Source organism: Malaya genurostris, chromosome 3 (assembly GCF_030247185.1).
Source record: "Malaya genurostris strain Urasoe2022 chromosome 3, Malgen_1.1, whole genome shotgun sequence".
Classification (NCBI taxonomy): Eukaryota; Metazoa; Arthropoda; class Insecta; order Diptera; family Culicidae; genus Malaya; species Malaya genurostris.
This window is the reverse complement of record NC_080572.1, coordinates 124,591,441-124,609,068: the sequence shown is the minus strand read 5'-3', so window position 1 is coordinate 124,609,068 and position 17,628 is coordinate 124,591,441. Positions and strand designations below refer to the sequence as shown.

The 17,628-nt window shown below is 35.3% G+C and overlaps 2 protein-coding genes and 1 long non-coding RNA gene across 8 annotated transcripts; 1 reads left to right on the top strand and 2 right to left on the bottom strand.

Moving 5' to 3' along the window:
• Positions 1 to 6,592: 6,592 nt before the first annotated feature.
• Positions 6,593 to 10,014, bottom strand: LOC131438142 (rhomboid-related protein 2). Of its 6 annotated transcripts, XM_058607972.1 has the most exons (6): positions 9,259 to 10,014; positions 8,941 to 9,196; positions 8,803 to 8,859; positions 7,654 to 7,762; positions 7,266 to 7,587; positions 6,593 to 7,204 (listed from the first exon to the last, which is right to left on the bottom strand). In XM_058607972.1, exons 1-6 carry the CDS (start codon positions 9,391 to 9,393, stop codon positions 6,899 to 6,901), a joined length of 1,185 nt encoding a protein of 394 aa, XP_058463955.1. In that variant the 5' UTR covers positions 9,394 to 10,014; the 3' UTR covers positions 6,593 to 6,898. The 6 variants fall into 6 exon arrangements, with proteins under 6 accessions (XP_058463955.1, XP_058463956.1, XP_058463951.1 ...); XM_058607973.1 differs by lacking the exon at positions 8,803 to 8,859; XM_058607968.1 differs by lacking the exon at positions 8,803 to 8,859 and having other exon boundaries at positions 7,266 to 7,762; positions 9,259 to 9,833; positions 9,899 to 10,014.
• A 556-nt stretch (positions 10,015 to 10,570) lies between these two features.
• LOC131436327 (tectonic-like complex member MKS1) lies at positions 10,571 to 16,583 on the top strand. The gene is made up of 6 exons (XM_058604992.1): positions 10,571 to 10,673; positions 15,022 to 15,619; positions 15,672 to 15,954; positions 16,006 to 16,069; positions 16,129 to 16,282; positions 16,353 to 16,583. The coding sequence occupies exons 1-6, from the start codon at positions 10,600 to 10,602 to the stop codon at positions 16,581 to 16,583; spliced, it is 1,404 nt and encodes a 467-aa protein (XP_058460975.1). The 5' UTR covers positions 10,571 to 10,599.
• On the bottom strand, positions 16,444 to 17,206 carry LOC131436328 (uncharacterized). The gene is made up of 3 exons (XR_009230611.1): positions 16,812 to 17,206; positions 16,601 to 16,751; positions 16,444 to 16,553 (listed from the first exon to the last, which is right to left on the bottom strand). It is a non-coding gene; the product is annotated as an uncharacterized LOC131436328 (long non-coding RNA).
• Positions 17,207 to 17,628: the final 422 nt, after the last annotated feature.

The window sequence follows — 17,628 nt, the reverse complement described above, 5'->3', positions numbered from 1 at the left end:
TGCGATACCACGTGATCACGTTAGGATGTGAAAATACCGTCATTCGATTATTGGTTCTGTTTAAGGTCAGAGGTAAGATTAAATGACACACAGAACGTGTTGGATGATTCTGCAGAACGACGGATTTACACATTGGCGATCCTGCCAGGACAATATTTTCGGAATCTGACGGAAGAAAGGAATTTTTTTTTTTTGACGATCGGAAAATCTCGAAGTGAAGAACTTGAAGATTATCGGAACTTTTTCAACGTTTTCTTGAAGTTCGGAATATTAAAACATCTTGAAGCGAAGAATTTTAAGAATTGAAACTCCTTGAAACAAAAAAAACTTGAAGAAGCAAAAGAATTGGAACGCGATTCACAGGTAACATTGTTAAACAAAAACTACTACAGAAGAGATTTTCCGAACCGGAACGACCGGAGGCTGTTTTGGTGTGGATCGGGTTGACCGCAAACCGTTTTAAAGCGGATCGGGACGACCGCTAACGATGTTGATAATAACGGACCGGGACGGCCGTAGACTGTGGTGTGGATCGGGACGATCGCTAACAATGTTGGTACGCACGGACCGGAACGGCCGTGGACTGCTTTGGTGCGGGTCGGGACGACCGTTAATCGTTCAAAAGCGGATCGGAACGACCGCTAACGATGTTTGTAAGCACAGACTGGGACAGTCGTGGACTGTTTTGGTGCGGTCGGGACAATCGCTAAGCGTTCGAAAGCGGATCGGGACGACCGCTAAGCGTTCGAAAGCGGATCGGGACGACCGCTTAGCGTTCGAAAGCGGATCGGGAGGACCGCTAAGCGTTAGAAAGCGGATTAAGCCAATCGCTAACCCAAGTAACAATTTTTGTTACGCTAGCTTGTTTGTGACTAGTTTGCCAGCAGATATTTGAGTGATTGTTACTAACATCTAACCACTTGCATGACTCAAAAAGCGCAGTTTCTACTAGTTGTTAATTCAGCTAAAAATAAGTTGTCGTTACGTTGTAATGCCATACTAGAATAACTTATCTTTTCATAACTTGAAAATAACTTGTTTCCAAGTAAACTAGTTGAAACTTAGTCACCATCGACATTATAAACATTGAATGAATCCAGAATACTTTTCTATCTTCAATAAAAAAGCAGGAGAGTGCTTTAAATCACAAACTTGATACAAGGTACAAATTTCACAACGATTTTAAAACTGTCGAGCGGAATTCAATTTTACTTAACTGTTTTTCATGCGCCTTCAATCAGAATCTGTTTATAAAGATATGAAAAATAAACAACAAAATAACGCTATGTTCAGAATGCTCAAATTAGAGTGATTTCTTATCATTTTAAATTCATATATCATGAGAGTTATAATATTATCACAATCGATGCTCAATCCCTATATTATTTTCTTCGTATTTATGACAGTGCATAGAACAAAAATGATTATTCTGCCTTTCACTATTTTCGGCAAAAAGTAGTTTGGAAAGAAGTAATATCCTGGTTTTATTCATGTTTCACACACTTCTTGAGACACCATATTGTGTTCGCCATATTCAAGCCAACAAAGGTTGTTTTGTTTGCATTTTCGTTATCATAACGTTGGGAAAACCTACCGATAACTATCTGAATCAATGAAGAATTTTATGTTATAATCTCATAATATCTAAGTTATTACTACATCAATTCACATAGTAACGATTTACATATACGCTTACGTATTTATAATGGTTTCGCAACCTTTTTTCAACTTGTAGCTAAAACTAAAAATGTGATTAAAGGTATGTTAGAATCAAGTAACGATAACTTACTAATGATAGCTAGTTCAATGTTTATGTTATAAAGAAACACTGCCGTCACCTTGTTTTAACCATAACATAAAAAAACATGTTCGTGTTCTTGTTGCAACATAGTTGGGCTAAGTGGTATCAGAACTAGTTACGGGTTGCCAATATTGGAGTCTAATAAACTTATTTTCAACTAGTAGCTAGTAATAAAGTTGCGATTAAAGATATGTTTGGATTAAGTTACGATAGCTTATAATTTATTATTAATTCAATATGACAAAAAGATGTGGTGATTTGAAACCTAAATAACTATTTCGTAACTGGTTAGGTTATGAAGAAACATTGCTGTCACCTTGTTTTAGCCAGTATAACATAAAAAACATATTCGTGCTCTTGTTGCAACATAGTTTGGACTTAGTCGCATCAGAACTAGTTGCGGATTGCTACTTGGGAAGCGCTCGAAACCAGATCGGGACGTCCGTTAATGATGTTCGATTAAAACCGACTGCTGGTGAGATTGGAAAGTATGTATATGACTTTATGATAACGAAACTAACGATGATAGTAATATGACTAAGGAATTATTCCGCAAGGAAATGCAATGGCTTATAGAATCAAACGAACCATTGATTCTACTTGAAAAAGAAACAGATCAATAATCCATAGCATAATCTTTATTTGGAGATGGGAGAGGATGTGTGGTTGTAAATTATCATTCATATTGCGATACCACGTGATCACGTTAGGATGTGAAAATACTGTCATTCGATTATTGGTTCTGTTTAAGGTCAGAGGTAAGATTAAATGACACACAGAACGTGTTGGATGATTCTGCAGAACGACGGATTTACACACCTCCCTTCTTAAGAGTATCCTTATGATAACTTCTGAAAAGCAAGAAGTGCCTCTTCTAAGTTTGGTAACCTAGATTTATACCGTTACAGAAATATAAACATAAATCCATTTATATACCTCTCCATAAAAGATAATATTAGCCTAAAATATATAAATTCGCATAGCTTAGTCCTTATAGTTTCCTTATATTACATTTTTGTGAGGAAAGGGTTCCAATCAGCTTTACAGCCCTGTCCAAAATGTATTGCCCTCCCCGTTAAGGGGCTGTCCATAAAAGACGTCACGCCGCAAGGGGGAGGGGGCTGTTTCATAAAACGTGACCTTTTGTGACAGGGGGAAGAGGGGGAGGTTTTTGGAATGTGACGTCCAATATTTTCAATGAGCGCATTTTTGAAATACCTAATTATATTACTACTTTGCCCTATTTCCTGAAAAAATCTCCACAATAAACGTTTACATTCTATAGGAAAACGTGTATTTGTTGATGTAAAAGCTTCTTCTTGTAAATTTGGAAATTAATGATGCAGGAAATCATTTCTGTTGTGATCAGCAAAAGTGCACGGGGGAGCGAGTAAATTAGCGAAATTAATAAATTTTGCCTAATATGAGTAAAAAAGAAGAAGATGCCTTCAAACGGTTTAACTTAAGTTATGCACTGACAATTTTCTCAGTAATTTGATTTTCTAGCATTGATAATAGTATATCATAAGAATTTCTCTTATCTGATTCTGGTGCAGTTTATTCAATTGTACTTCATTTGAAAAATGGCGGGAGATCCACGATTTGTGATTTTCCTCCAAACATTACCAACATCAAAGCTTATCGAATCATCCAATGATTGAACTTACATAAATCAAGAATCATTTTATCTCAAAATCACTACCCATTGTGTGACGGAAGATCAGTACCGATATTGATCGATGTGATTTAAAATTCACTGATCAACTGATCATGAAAAGATTCTCCGGCAGCGATCTCGTTTTGATTAGGTTTTGGTCTTTATTTTCTCAGCCCTGTATGCTACACTAAGGAAATATTCACCCTCATTCTTGTTTACGTCCGTATCCGCAATACGACGAACGGGTACTTTCGAACGAATACGAATAAGCCATTCTTGTTCTCACTCGAATGAATTCGAACGCGACTCGTTTGCCACAAAATATTCAAATATCAGTAAACTTCTTAAAATAAATGCTAAGCCTTGATGTAATCAGTCCAATTCATGTGATTAACCATATGCGAAACGCTAGAATGTATGCCATTTTAGTTTCAAACGAAACGTGTATACGAACATCATTCGTACGAACGAAATGTCCCATTCCCGTTTACGGACGAATAGACGAAATGCCGTGGTTTCGCTTCGTCAGTTTAATGTTGCGAATCAACCGTTCGAACACATTGAAAAAAGTTTAACCGATCTCTAACAAAATTATTTTCGAATCTAAAGGTGATTTGTAATCAAATCATAAGTTTGTGTTTTGCATAAATCATTTAGAAAGCATAGCAGTATAGTAAAATGCTGTTTTTTCTGGGGAGCCTTTGAATATATGCGAGGTTCAAAGTTTTTACGCATCAATTTTGCATCTATTAAGTACCTTTTGGAAAATACGCCATGGGTAAACATGCATTATTTTATATTAAATGCATGATTTTACCAATGAAATAAATATGTAGGCTATCGAAAACATGACAAAATTGCAAGAAAAATGCAACATATTTTTCGCAGATACTACTGATCGGACTGCTATTTCAAATGATTTTTTTTTACTTTGCACGAAGTTTAATTTGAAAATTTCATTTACCGACTTGAATAAAATTGGTCCTGAGTACGATATTTATTTATTATGTAGCATTCGTCACTTCCTTGATGCTTGCAATCTTCCTTTAAAAACTACCTACGCTACCGATCCTTCTTTTGCACAGGAATCGCGTACGTACACGTTCGAGTGAAAACAAGAATGGCTTGTTCGCATTCGTTCGAAAGCATGTGTTCGTCGTATGGTCGATACGGACGTAAGCAAACATGGTGATACAAAATCAGTGAAAAAAACAAGTCAAATAACAAATGATATCAAAGATTTTTATTTACAACTCAAATCTATACCAGAACTGATAGTTTAAAGTTGGATGGGCGTTGTTTTTATGCATGTACGATGTTTGAAAGTGTGATTGATTCGAACGTAAACGGGAATACGAATTTGCTTTACTTTCGAACGTATCGCATACGGCCGTAAACAAGAATGAGGGTGATTATTCTTTACCTAAAACAATAATATATCTGTGTACCCCTAGGTGGAATAAAACAGATGATTTAAATGTTTCATCAATTCCAACCAAATACTTTCGTTAATTTATATAATTGGTATTAATAAAATAATTCCTATGATTTTGTAGTTTTAGGAATGTTTTTTAATCTAATGACAGCATGTAATTAATCGATTTTTTCCTCATATTTGTATGGTTTGTCATACATATTGAGACATGTGACATAGGGGGGTGGGGGGTCTTTGCTTCTGTGACAATTTGTGACAAAGGGGGGATGGGGAGTCAAAAATCGTCAAAAAAGCGTTACGTCTTTTATGGACAGCCCCTAATTAGTATCAGGCCGAATTAGCGCATGCGCGCCATATAAAGGCCTTTTTCAATACGAGGAAATTATATTATTACCCAACAGTTTCTATTATTTATTCATGTTGGTTTCTTACCTTCGGTCATAGTTTCTATTCTGTTTTACCCAAATTCCAGTGGTTCTATTCAGCTGTGATTCGTAAGTGTCTTGTGTTGTCATTTTTCACTCCTTACTTGTCTGGCATGTTATGTTGTTTCCTTAAAAGTAAAAGTTAGTTTTATGCAGTGGTGTTTATGTTCTTACCAATATTCCTTTCTAATTCTTTCAGCTTTTCGTATTTCTTGTTCTTGTTGTTTTTAGTTCGTTAGTTCGTGAATTTCTTGTTCCTCATCCAGTCATCCGTCAATCGAAATGTATCATGACCAATTGGATGCAACGCACCCGAGCGAACGGTATAATGTATTTTGTACACACGCATACACACATGCATACATACTTACATGTATTCCACAAGCAAGCATCACAACTTTGAGTTACTTTTTCTATTCTAATAGATTCTAACTAAAATTTGTGTGCCAATAGTCATCTCATTAGTAGAGTCACCATGTTATTTTACCGATTACTCGAGTTTCAATAAATGAGCGATACCATCAAATACAAAATCTTTGCTTCGTCTCTAAGAGTCAATAGCGCATAAAAGTAGTTCGGAAATGGTTCAATACATGGTTACAATGCTTTTTGTTCCACATTTCATGTTACTCTTGAAGTTAATCTATCAAACAGAGATAACAGATCTCACTCTAACTAATAGTTTTCGTACGTGAAATGACTAGTGGCCTTTATTACCGTTCTCACCCATAAGGTCCCAAACGACACATCCTCACAATATAAACTAGATAAACATCGTTTGACAGCTATCAGTGGTTTGCTCATTGGTTCGGTCATTAGTATTTTATTCTATTCTACAATATTCTATTTCTTTCCACAGTATTCCATGGTACACAAACCACCAATAAACGTCAAAGATGGACTCGATTCACCGTTCATTTATTGTCATCGTGTGAAACCCAATTGGGATACGTTTACTCTACTTAATTTTCACTTCACACTGGTAATAATGCCCGGTAGTATGAAAATTAAACATAAGAAGAGCTCAGTTAAGCCCTACCGGCCTCTCCAACCCCGGATGTTGGAGCGTAATGCAATCAACATCTTATTCAAGTCGTTCCACATATTATTTATTTAATTCAATTATATAGCTAAAAGCTGTAACGCATATCTTTATCAAATTGTAACGCTAATTGATATGTGATGATGTTTGCAATACCGTCAAGCCTATCAACCAATGGGAGGGTAAAATATATAAATTCGCATAGCGAAATCAAAACAAAGCACCAAACAACTCAACACTAATACACAATAGTGATTTATTTATTTAACCTTAAATCTGTCACAATATTAAAATGGAATATTTAAAGCTAGGCTTCATTAAATAAAATATTTCTATCTAGTAGATTGCAAATTGACGTTGTGCGAAGTGAACTTTGTGGTTCGAGTTTCCTTATATAAATTAAGAAGAGTGTAGTCCATTGTTTATAGACTACATACGAAAGGCACCTTTTTTGCATTGTAAGCTGTCTCAGTCATACACGAAATGTAGATTGTGCAAGTAGCATTCGCAGTCATGCCTTTCAAAATTTGTACAATGACTATGCAAAGACGGGATAGAAATGATTTGGATTGAATATGTGAAAAAGAATTCCAGCACTCATTAGCATAAAATAGATCGTTACAGCGAACCACCATAACTTTCTTTCCCACGCGTTAACCTTTAGATTACGGAGGACTCCTATGCCAACAAGAAATCCAGCTAAAGCACCACTGGCGTGCGCAATATAACCGACCTTATCGAAAGGATCATAAATGCTGTTGTAGATTGAAACGCTCAGATCAGTCACACAGAACACAACAAAAACAAACAGTTGAACAATAGCGTATTCCATTTGGCGCCAATTCTGCATGAACATAAAATTGTTCAGTGAGATAAATTAACAGAGTATCAATTAACTAGCTTACCATTATGATAGTAGCGATATGAGCAGTAATAAGTGCGTAGACTCCTCCAGATGCTCCGGCCAGGAATACCCTGGGGGAAAAAATAGATGTTCCCATAGACCCAGCCAAAACACCGGCCAGATAGACTAGCGCTACTCGCCACCAACAATGAACAAGTTCCAGGGCCACTCCAAGAAATATTTGAACCAATAGATTCATAACAATGTGCATAAATCCAATGTGAACGAACATGTAGGTCACAAATCGCCATGCCTGTTCCCGCAGTTGGGGATTGTAAATAAAGAGTGTTGCCATTGGTCCATTGGTACTAGTTCCCAACTGACTGAAACATAAAATCGACAAATTATTCGATGAAGATGGTTTGGTTGGAACAGTATATGATACACACTTATTAGTTTTAACTATATCTATTACGAAGAATATAATCTCCACAATTGAAAATACTATCATGGTTAAGGGAGGTGGCCAGAAAGTCATACTTCGCTCGTATTCGCCATCTGGAAAATTGTGCAAAGAGAATTATTTGTATTTTTTTCTAGCAACATCAATGGTTTGATGGTATGGTATGGTATGAGTCATGATACATCTATTTCAAAACGAAAAATGAATTATATTCGAATATTCATGTTATTCATCACTGGCATACTTGAATGCTAGTTTTTATACATAGTTGTCCTATATTCCACGGTGAAGATGACTCCGGTTGGATGTATAACTATAAAACTATGTTGCCTATGAATTGTCGTTTATAGTCCAATGAACCTTACTTTCAATAACTACCAATAATAACCTCACTCACTGCGTCACAACAACGAGCCACGAACATCTTATTTTTTGTGTAAAATACTCGAACATTCATCGCATTAACTGTAAAACAACTCAGCCATCGATAACTTTGTCATAAGTCGATTAAAATCAACAAGAAAATAGCATAAGTACGAAAAGACTGAAATGAAAAGGAATAGTTTCCAAATCATATTTCTTTCATGCTCTGATAAAAAGTTCGATGGTTCGCAAAAGAATATAGATTTCTGAAGTAAAGTTATGATCATGAGTTTATACGGATTATTCTGTTACGGACTAATTACCGAACATTGGCGCTAAAAGCGATAAGAGATTTATCTGCCAGTATGAACTACAAGAAACATAGCGACTCGTGAGAAACAACAAAACAAAAAATATCTAATACACCTGCACGACTCCGTTCGATGAAATGCAAACAGTGACATCACATTCGTCGTGAATCACGCACCGAGCTAATCTGCTTCTTGCCGTCAAAGTGAGCAATGTAGTCATTGAAAATTCCGATGCCGTTCATATAACCTATTGAATATCTTATCAGTTAATTTTTTTTGGTTTGTAATTTCAGAAACCCAACACCTATACAGGGTATCCAAAATACGAGTCTTGTAATTTAAAAAAAAAAAACAAAATTCAAACAGGTTCGGACAAATGACAAGAATTAACAAGATTGATTAGCGCAATGAGACAATGAAAATGCAATTTTGGTGGTCGTGATCTTGCGAATACTACCAACCTCGTTCAGAAATAACAGTAGCAGTGGATATTTGTCGTTGAAATGCTGATGCTGCGCCTTACATGTGTATTCGAAAGAAAGGATGAAACAATTAGTTATGACTTAAGGGAACAATTTAATTGTCAACTATTCACTTACCGGGCTCGTCAGCTATAGCAGGATTGCGGTTTGGAACCACCATTCGACAGTACCAAACGCACATATCTCGGAAAAGATAATGGTGTTCCCGTGACATTTGGTAGAACTCTTCGAAGTCCAAGTGACCATCGTTGTTCAGATCAGCTGTTTTCATTAGATTTTTCACGAAACCTTTTGGGAGATCTGGACACCGTCGATGATTTATCATTCGTTTAAGCTCTTGCACTGATAATAATCCCGTGTTATGTTTATCATACTGTACAAATGACAGAAATTTATTTGAAATAGATCGTAGCCATAGAGGAATTGATGTTATACCTTGTCAAATATATCGCGTATCCGTTGTCTTTCAGTAGCTTCCTCCCGAGTATTCATCCGTTGAAGAGGAATATTTTCATGATGCATGTCCATGGGAATTTGGACCTGCTGTTGGTTATTCAGGTACGCAGCCATCGTGATAGGTTACCGTAGGTTCAATTAGATTACAAAACTTCTACTTAAGCCTTGATTTTGATAAGATAATAAAAACTGATTGTTCACTTATCGTAAAAATATAACTGGCATTTAGGAAACAGGTTAAATAAACACTCAAAACTTTCACTTTATTTCATCACTTGCAACATGAGCACTTTCAGGAATTAATTGATTATATATCATAACGGAAATCAATTGAAATCAGTGGTCAGGTGCAAACAATCGCAAAACCGACCGTTCCAGTTCGTGTTTTACTGACTAGTGAGTCACGTCAACTCCCTATACTTTGTATACTTCACATGCACAAATGATATTCCCGTATCGAATCGGTCTGTCAGGCCCCCTGTTAGTACTGCACGTCATTGAGAAGGCGGTATTACGATTGACCGAGTCTTATCCAATGCTATGTTTAGATAATTCTGTAATAAAATTTATAATCTGGCAACTAAAGTAAAATATTTGACTGTTGAGGAGCTGACTTTACATTTATTTTGCTTACTTTGCTCCATTTCTGTGATTAATTGTATTGGGCGAATTGCGTAAAATAATAAAGTAACTGTACATATTCTTCGAAATTAAAGTTCGCGCAATATATAACGGTATTCGTTGTCAAAATAAAATTCAGTAGTCAAGTTACTCCCAGAGATGCCAAATATGTGATTAGATTATTGTCCATCTGTTTTCGCTATTGAAACAAAATATAGATAATTCAATAATATTTAGAAATTTGTATAGCTACTCCAGCACATAGATTGGATTTATTACATTAGGTTTTTAGACCTCTCAGATTATAATGCCTTCTGCCCCTACATGCAAGGTTAAAAATCGGTAAGTAGCATGTGAAGAGATCGTGTAACCCATTACTCAGTTCCCTTCACTGAATTTGCTATCTGCATGAATTTAAATCTATTTGAATTTCTATTCGAACAGAAAAATTTGTATAAATGGCATCTCTGTTTACTGTTGCAACGAAACCAATCTGTGTGAACAAATCTGTGAAGCAAGTCTCGAGAAATGTTTCACTTCGGTTTCAATTCAATGAAATCTTTCAACTTATTGTAGCCATGGTTACCGTACGCGTAACATATTGTGGATTGGATGCTTAACATGAATTAGATGTCTAGTACCTGTTGGATCAATATTCAGTGAATGAATATCAAAATCGACTCAATACGACAATAAACGATGTTCTCTTGCCAAAACAACCTTAAAACAGGCATATATCGAACAAATGGTCCGATAACAAATTGGAAATTCAGGTAAGCTAAGGCCACGCCGTATATCCCGATACGAAACGTTATTTTTGTGAGCTCGCTTTTACAAAACAGTTCATTCGAATTGAATGCATAATTCAGATACAGATTTACCTGTCTCAATAACATTTATTTACATTTGCTCTATGGTGTGTCAATCGTACGATTGAAAAATGTGTTGAATTTGGTCCGATCGAATCCGATTGCCATTATTTTTTTACTCCGTTATCAACACTTTTAAAATAGTAGTTAGACTTGTATCACAGAGAACAGACATCCAAGTACTGATTTCAATCTGTGTATACAAAATTTAACCTAAGATAAACTCAAGATATAATCGACGACACGACCAGGCCGACGACACGACCAGACACTCCGAAGAAAAATCGGAATAAAAAGTGTTCGTGAGCGATTTACCACCAGTTACCATAAATATAGCGACCCCTTGAAAATGACAAAAACTAACTATTCGAGCAACACTGTTTAAGTTGCTATGAACTAGTTACCAAGGAGCACCAGAATAAATAAACAAACAGTTTGAAACAGTTGTGGAATAATTCCACATTTCATGGTTATTAAAAATCCTACAAAAAACAGCAAAAAATAACAATAATTCATTCGAGGGCTGAATTGTATATAAAGTTTGTCAAACGCCGATGCTTGGTGAGTGTAAATGATATTCTAATTCGTATAAATGAATTTCTGATCGCTTTGTATTTTTAGTTCAATCTCGAAAAAAGTTCTCTGGAACCAAATACTTAGGAAGCAAAGCTAAAAACTTTAAATGAGTTGATTGAAAAGTCCCGATTGAGTACGCAAATGCAGGAAGTTCTTGGGACATATTTACTTTTAGAGAGTTATTTTATGGAAGAAAGCGTCCTGAAAGCGATAATTTTGTACAGCATTGAAACGGGCAGCAATGCTCCAGTATGTTGGATGATGTATTTTTCATTATTCGGAAGTGCATTCGACGTGGAACGCAATCGCTAGACGGAGTGTGTGCTGTTGTTAATAACGCTGTTAGTTGCTTGGAACTAGACTTCATAAATGTTTTGAAATCACCTTTGAAATCTGGTTACCCTACCGGTTACATAGATAGCCCAATCGGTACTTCAAAGTTCAATCCAGCAAGGGCGATTACAAACTAGTGACGTTGAACAGGCACGTGCAAAAATTTTTTAAAACTCGTTTGCATCCGTGGGTTGACCAATTTATCAATCACAATCACAACCTCGCTGAGGAAGAGTTGGCATCGTAATTTATACAATTCCTTATAGTGCAAGTCGACGCCTTATTAATGGCGTTCAAAACTGCCCTCACACCAAGAAATTATGATGGATTATGATTATTCGGTTAGTATCATTACTAGTGAAGTTACAAGTCGCCTGGAGCGAGATATCAAAAAATCTACATTCAATCGGCTTGGTGGACTAGTTTTAGTTTTTTTGCTTAGTTAAATGAATATATTTCCCCTGAAGAATTACATTTTCGTTATGAGACAAGTACTCCAAAAGTGTCGAGAATACAACGGGCCATTGACTTCAAAGCGGCATACGACACAATCGCTATGGCAGATTATGCAGCTATGGCAGATCTCTGAAAGAATAAATTTAATACCTGCCAGCGGGCCAACTACACTCAGTGGTTTCGTTTTAAGTGAGAATCTCTTGTTTTTGTTTACATTTCTTTTGTGGTTACCAAGGCTACTGGTAACTGTTTTTCAAAATCAATAATTTACCAGCTTGTGTTGCCAGTTCCAACATTTTTCCAAGCGATTCAATTTTGACATTACCAGTTACTGAGGGGTAGCTCGATTTACGATACAGTTTTAAAAGCGAGTGGCAGGTCGTGTCGTCGACCAGGCACTCCGAAGAAAAATCGAAATAAAAAGTGTCTGTGAGTGATTTTCCGTCAGTTACCACAAATATAGCGGCCCCTTGATAATGATAAAATTATTCTTTTTAGGCAACACTGTTCTGGTTGCTATGCGTTATTTGTCAAGGAACCGCATATATAGAAATAAACAAATAAAATGGAAAACTATCCCGTTCCATTGTCAGTAGCCACGAAAATGCAAGAAAAAAAGGATTAATTTCGGAATAAAGCGATCTATTCTCTTGTGTGCAGCCACATATTTCCAAATCTGTTGCAATAAAATGGACACAAGACGAAACTGAATTTATTATAATGTGTATTTGCTAATAATCAAGAAAAATTACTGTTTCTAAAACTCAAAAAAAAACGTGGAGCAGGATGTTTATTTCGTTTATTAAGCATTCAATTGAGACCAAAAACATTATTTCGTAACACTAGAACCCTTACAGAAGTTTAAATCAATGGGAAAAGAACGATAATGAAATTGCTGCGTTCTGTGATATCGATTTGAAACACCAGTATTAAATTTAAGCTATTTTCAAATATCCTTTATACATTGAGTCAGTAACAATAAAATGCATTCATTTATGTTATTTCTCTGCTAAATCATGCTAGAAAGCTTGATTGTTTTCCATGAAGATCTTTATTGGAGATGCGTTTCAAGTCTTCTCAAGAGAATTTTCCAGGAATTATCCAGATGTCATACTAAAACTATTCTAGGGTTAGCAAAAGTCATAAAACAAAAGTTTGTCTCAATGGCGCGAAAAAATAGTAATGCTGATGATACGATCTTAGGAGAAATTCTTAGTCGCATAATTTAAAGATTTTATGAAAACTATGCAAAAGTTTCAATTCATTATTGAATTTTTCTAATGGTGTGAGATGATGATTTAGTTGATTGGTAACTGCTTTGATATCAAATTTCCGGTGCATAAAATTACTGGTGGTGCAAACAAAATAATATAACTTATCCGTATCGCAAAAACATAGCGTTTCACATAACTTTTAAGGGCCGATTCTTGTTTTTAGGCAAAGTAGTAAAATGCGCGACTGGTATATATCGATTCGGAGCTAGTTTTGTTTATCTACATAAACTTGTTTTTGAATAACAGTATCCAAGGTATCTGTTATTCGAAATCAATAATTTATCAAATCGAGTTGCCAGTTTTAACAAATTTTCAAATAATTTCGTTCTGACATTTCGAGTTACTGAGGGGTAGTCAGATTTGCGATACAGTTTTAATAGACGAGTGGCAGGTCGTGTCTTCGGTATAATAGTCTGCGATTTTTTATGTATCAATTGAAAAGGACTCCTCGACGAGCTGTTTCAGTCTTTTGAAGCAAAACAACAAGCGTCTGATCTCTAGATGCGTCGTAACTACGACAATGATTGTTTATGTTTGAAACAATATCTATTTAAAGTATGAACGATATTAAATAATTCTGTATAAAATGTTCAAAACGACGTATGTAACAATGAGAGATTCTCTTTGTTTACTTTCTCTTTCGACTATTGCGAAATATTCCTGCTTTTTCGGTAATTTCTCCAGAGCAGATTAAAAGATGATAGCTTTAGTTATTATTATCGGTAAATGATTGGAGAGAAGGATTGCTAAGAGTGCCGTAATAATCAAAAGAGAAAATAAACAAAGAGAATTTCTCATTGTTACATATGTCGTTTTGAACATTTTATACAGAATTTTGCTTCATATCCAGTGATTTTTACAATAAGAAAGTAAATACTACTTAGAACCATTGCCTAGAACTTATTTAGTTTGTTATTGCCTCATCCCATGGAGCATTAATGTCAGTAGAGGCAAGAAATCACTATGTGCTGAATGTAAACATATGTTAGCTTCCTTTCTAACTTGTATTGTTTCCATGGCTTTTTGTCTGACTTGTTAATGGAGGGTCAATAACATTACGTTATTACTGAACCAACTGGTTCACGATTACTGACTCAATATTTTTCAATGAATCGTATGGGACGTTGTAATCTTGAGTATATCTTTGATTCAACGATTGTTTGGTTATTGAAATTATTATTAGCGAGCAGTACAATAGTTTACCTGCTAAAAATCTATTACTATGACTGGTTTTCCCTAACAGAGACGAGTGATTCGAACGCGTAAACGATATATCAACTGGAATCATCACTCTGGTCATTCAATTCGAAACGAAACTGTAAATTTACGCGAATCTCTAAATATAAGCGAAATTTCTATCAAAGTCCAACATGAAACATGCCAGAGAAAGGTTGCTGCTAGACAGCGCTATAAAACGATTTAAAGTTCTAACAGGTTTGAAACTTTGACATATCACAGATAAGGCCATAAACTTCAACTTATTGTGTGGAATGGAAATATTGATTCCCAGTTCTCGTGACCTCGGGTTACATCTTACAAACTTGCTTATGTTGATGTTTGATAAAATCTCAAATTGTAGTTTACTCAATTGTACACGCTATATTTGTTAACAGGATAACTCTGAAACAGATTTACTCGCTAATTGAATTACCGATGCTTGATCAAAACTTAGAACCCGAGACATGCAAAGAATTATCGAACAGTAGAAATGAGCAACTAGTTATAGTATGGCAGGAGAAAGTATTTAGTCGGTATGAATTGGACTACTACAGCATCAAAGATAATTGCAAAACGGAGTTACAGAGGAACTATCATCACACAATCAAGTCGTCTGGGCGAATAATAGATGAATATGAGTCCAGAATTTTTTCTTATACTGACGCAGAGAACTATACGCCCGATGAGGAATTGAACCATCTAGCCCAAATCAGCAATAATCACTTGAAGCAAGAAGAGCTTGATTTCGAGAGTATGTTCATCATGGCTGATCTAGAAACAGAAGTGTTACTATTTACAATCAAATGGATACCAAAAGAAAAGATGTTACTTGTTTATCCAGACTTTAATTGCATGATGATCAATCCTTACTATAAAGAAATTCGAGGCGACAGTCGACAAATGTATCATTTCGGAATAAAGAACTTAAATCTTCGAAGAAAATTACGAGACCCAAGTGAGACTCGAAAACTCCAAAATGATTTAATTGATAAGGTATACTAGATTTTCTGTTGATTTCCATGCAATGATAATATATTTTTTTCAGTTCACGAAATTATCACTAAGAGAACGGCTATCACAAGATAAATTCTTGCGACCAGAAAGTCACATGATACAAATATTAATATTATTAGAAGTCATTTCCGTTGCTGAGACTTTGTATGACAATGTCCATGTGCGATTCATGTACAATTTACCGATAGGAACAAAACTCCTTGAAGGTTTTATTGATGGTTGCACACACAGCAGTAAGAAAGCTCGAAACGTTTGCAATTACAGTCACTGTCATGAACTGTTATTGAAAGTGCCGGACGTCAATGTTTTGAACGGTAGAACTTATTATAATTTGATAATCCGAAATAATAATTAGATGGTTTCAGATTCTGTAAAAATATACTTCGACATTATATCAATTGACAATTGGAGACGCGAGCGGATGCTTGGGTAAGCTTGAATTGTTGTACTTAACTAACCTATATAATATTCAATAAATGGGTTTACAGGAATGCCTACATGAATATACCTCTTGAATCACATACAAAGGAAACAGCATTACAATGTGTCAATATTGCTAACGATGAAGGGCTTTATAATAAATTAGAAACATTTTTAGTAGGGGGACGCCGTAAAGTCAAATTAAATGAATTTTATGGACTGGTGAGGTTCACATCAAAGCATTTGACCAGCAATGAGCTAAATTTATTGTATCTTTTTGTATTTCCCGTAGAAAAACGATAGACTGTTGAATCGTTACGTATGCCGTTCTGAATTCGCCGGAAAATTGCATATAAAATATCAAGTAATTCAGCAGCATTATCCACAAATCATCGAAATGCCAGGCTCGATCACAAAAAAATACGGAAAGTTCCGTGCTAACGTTGTTACTATTGAAGAGTTATTATCGTCCTACCATCGTGCACGTGAAAGGCTAGAAGAAATTGTAAATTTGAAATATTAATTATTCAAAAAATATACCCATCTTGTCTCACTGTGTTTAAGACATCACCCTAACGGTCAGTACGTACAAGCATAGAGCATTGTTGCCACGTTTTAAAGGCATGAGTCGTCGAATAGGATGGTGTGCGGTTCGACGTGATGTTAGCATAACGATAATTCTACAGCAAGACTAAAGATGAGAAAGTTCTTTGTATAGATTTATTAATTATCTCTGTATGAATTATTTTACCAAATCGAAACAGATGAATAATCTGTACTTTATATACGAGCCAGTTTTTCGCCTCTCATACCAACTTTAAGCTGTATCATTCTCTGGCTATACAGGGCTCTATTTATCCAATCAAAACTGGTCGCGTAAACGCTGGCGTCCGTCATGATAAATGAAATAAGAAAGTTGCTGCTATAATTGGATGTCAAAACACGCATTTAACGCGTAGTTTAACGTTTCATTTTCTTAGGTTAAACTTGGATTCAAGGTCAGAGTTTCAAAGTAAATTTAATTTGCAAAGAAGGGCGATGAAAGATACTGATGAATTAAATCAAAATTAAATATTGGTGAATATTGAAGTTTTGACCCAAATAATTTCTATTAGGCTACATTTATTCAATTCAATGCAAATCAGATTCTCGGTACAAATTGATGTTCTGTCGATAGTTTGTTATAATATTACTTACAAAACCGTGAAGATAAACATACATACACAAAATAATAAAGTAATGTTGAGTTGGAATCGTGTCGTAAGTTTCAAATAACCCAATAATTGTTATTCCGGACATTTTTTTCTGAACCAATTTTTGAATCTACTAGACTACAAATTTATTCGCCAACTATGCCAAAATATGCTATACTTTTGTAACATCGGTACTAACATATGAGAAAAGTATGCGGATTAACATATAGTATACCCAAAATGTGTGTCAGCATACCGACGGTAAAATATATTTCGCAATCAATATAGCTAAAATAACCCATATCAACTTAGATAAAGTAATGTAATACGAATTTGTTCACAAACACCTCTGAACTTTTGTCCACTAATTTACTA

Excerpts from the sequence above, each read along its gene's own strand:
- LOC131438142 (XM_058607967.1), bottom strand. The coding sequence starts at position 9,393 with ATGGCTGCGTACCTGAATAACCAACAGCAGGTCCAAATTCCCATGGAC. Across the intron at positions 9,197-9,258 it reads TACGCGATATATTTGACAAG|TATGATAAACATAACACGGG; the intron begins GTATAACATCAA and ends TCATTTGTACAG. Across the intron at positions 7,205-7,265 it reads ATATCGCTACTATCATAATG|AATTGGCGCCAAATGGAATA; the intron begins GTAAGCTAGTTA and ends ATGTTCATGCAG.
- LOC131436327 (XM_058604992.1), top strand. The coding sequence starts at position 10,600 with ATGTTCTCTTGCCAAAACAACCTTAAAACAGGCATATATCGAACAAAT. Across the intron at positions 10,674-15,021 it reads ATAACAAATTGGAAATTCAG|GATAACTCTGAAACAGATTT; the intron begins GTAAGCTAAGGC and ends ATTTGTTAACAG. Across the intron at positions 16,283-16,352 it reads TAAATGAATTTTATGGACTG|AAAAACGATAGACTGTTGAA; the intron begins GTGAGGTTCACA and ends TATTTCCCGTAG.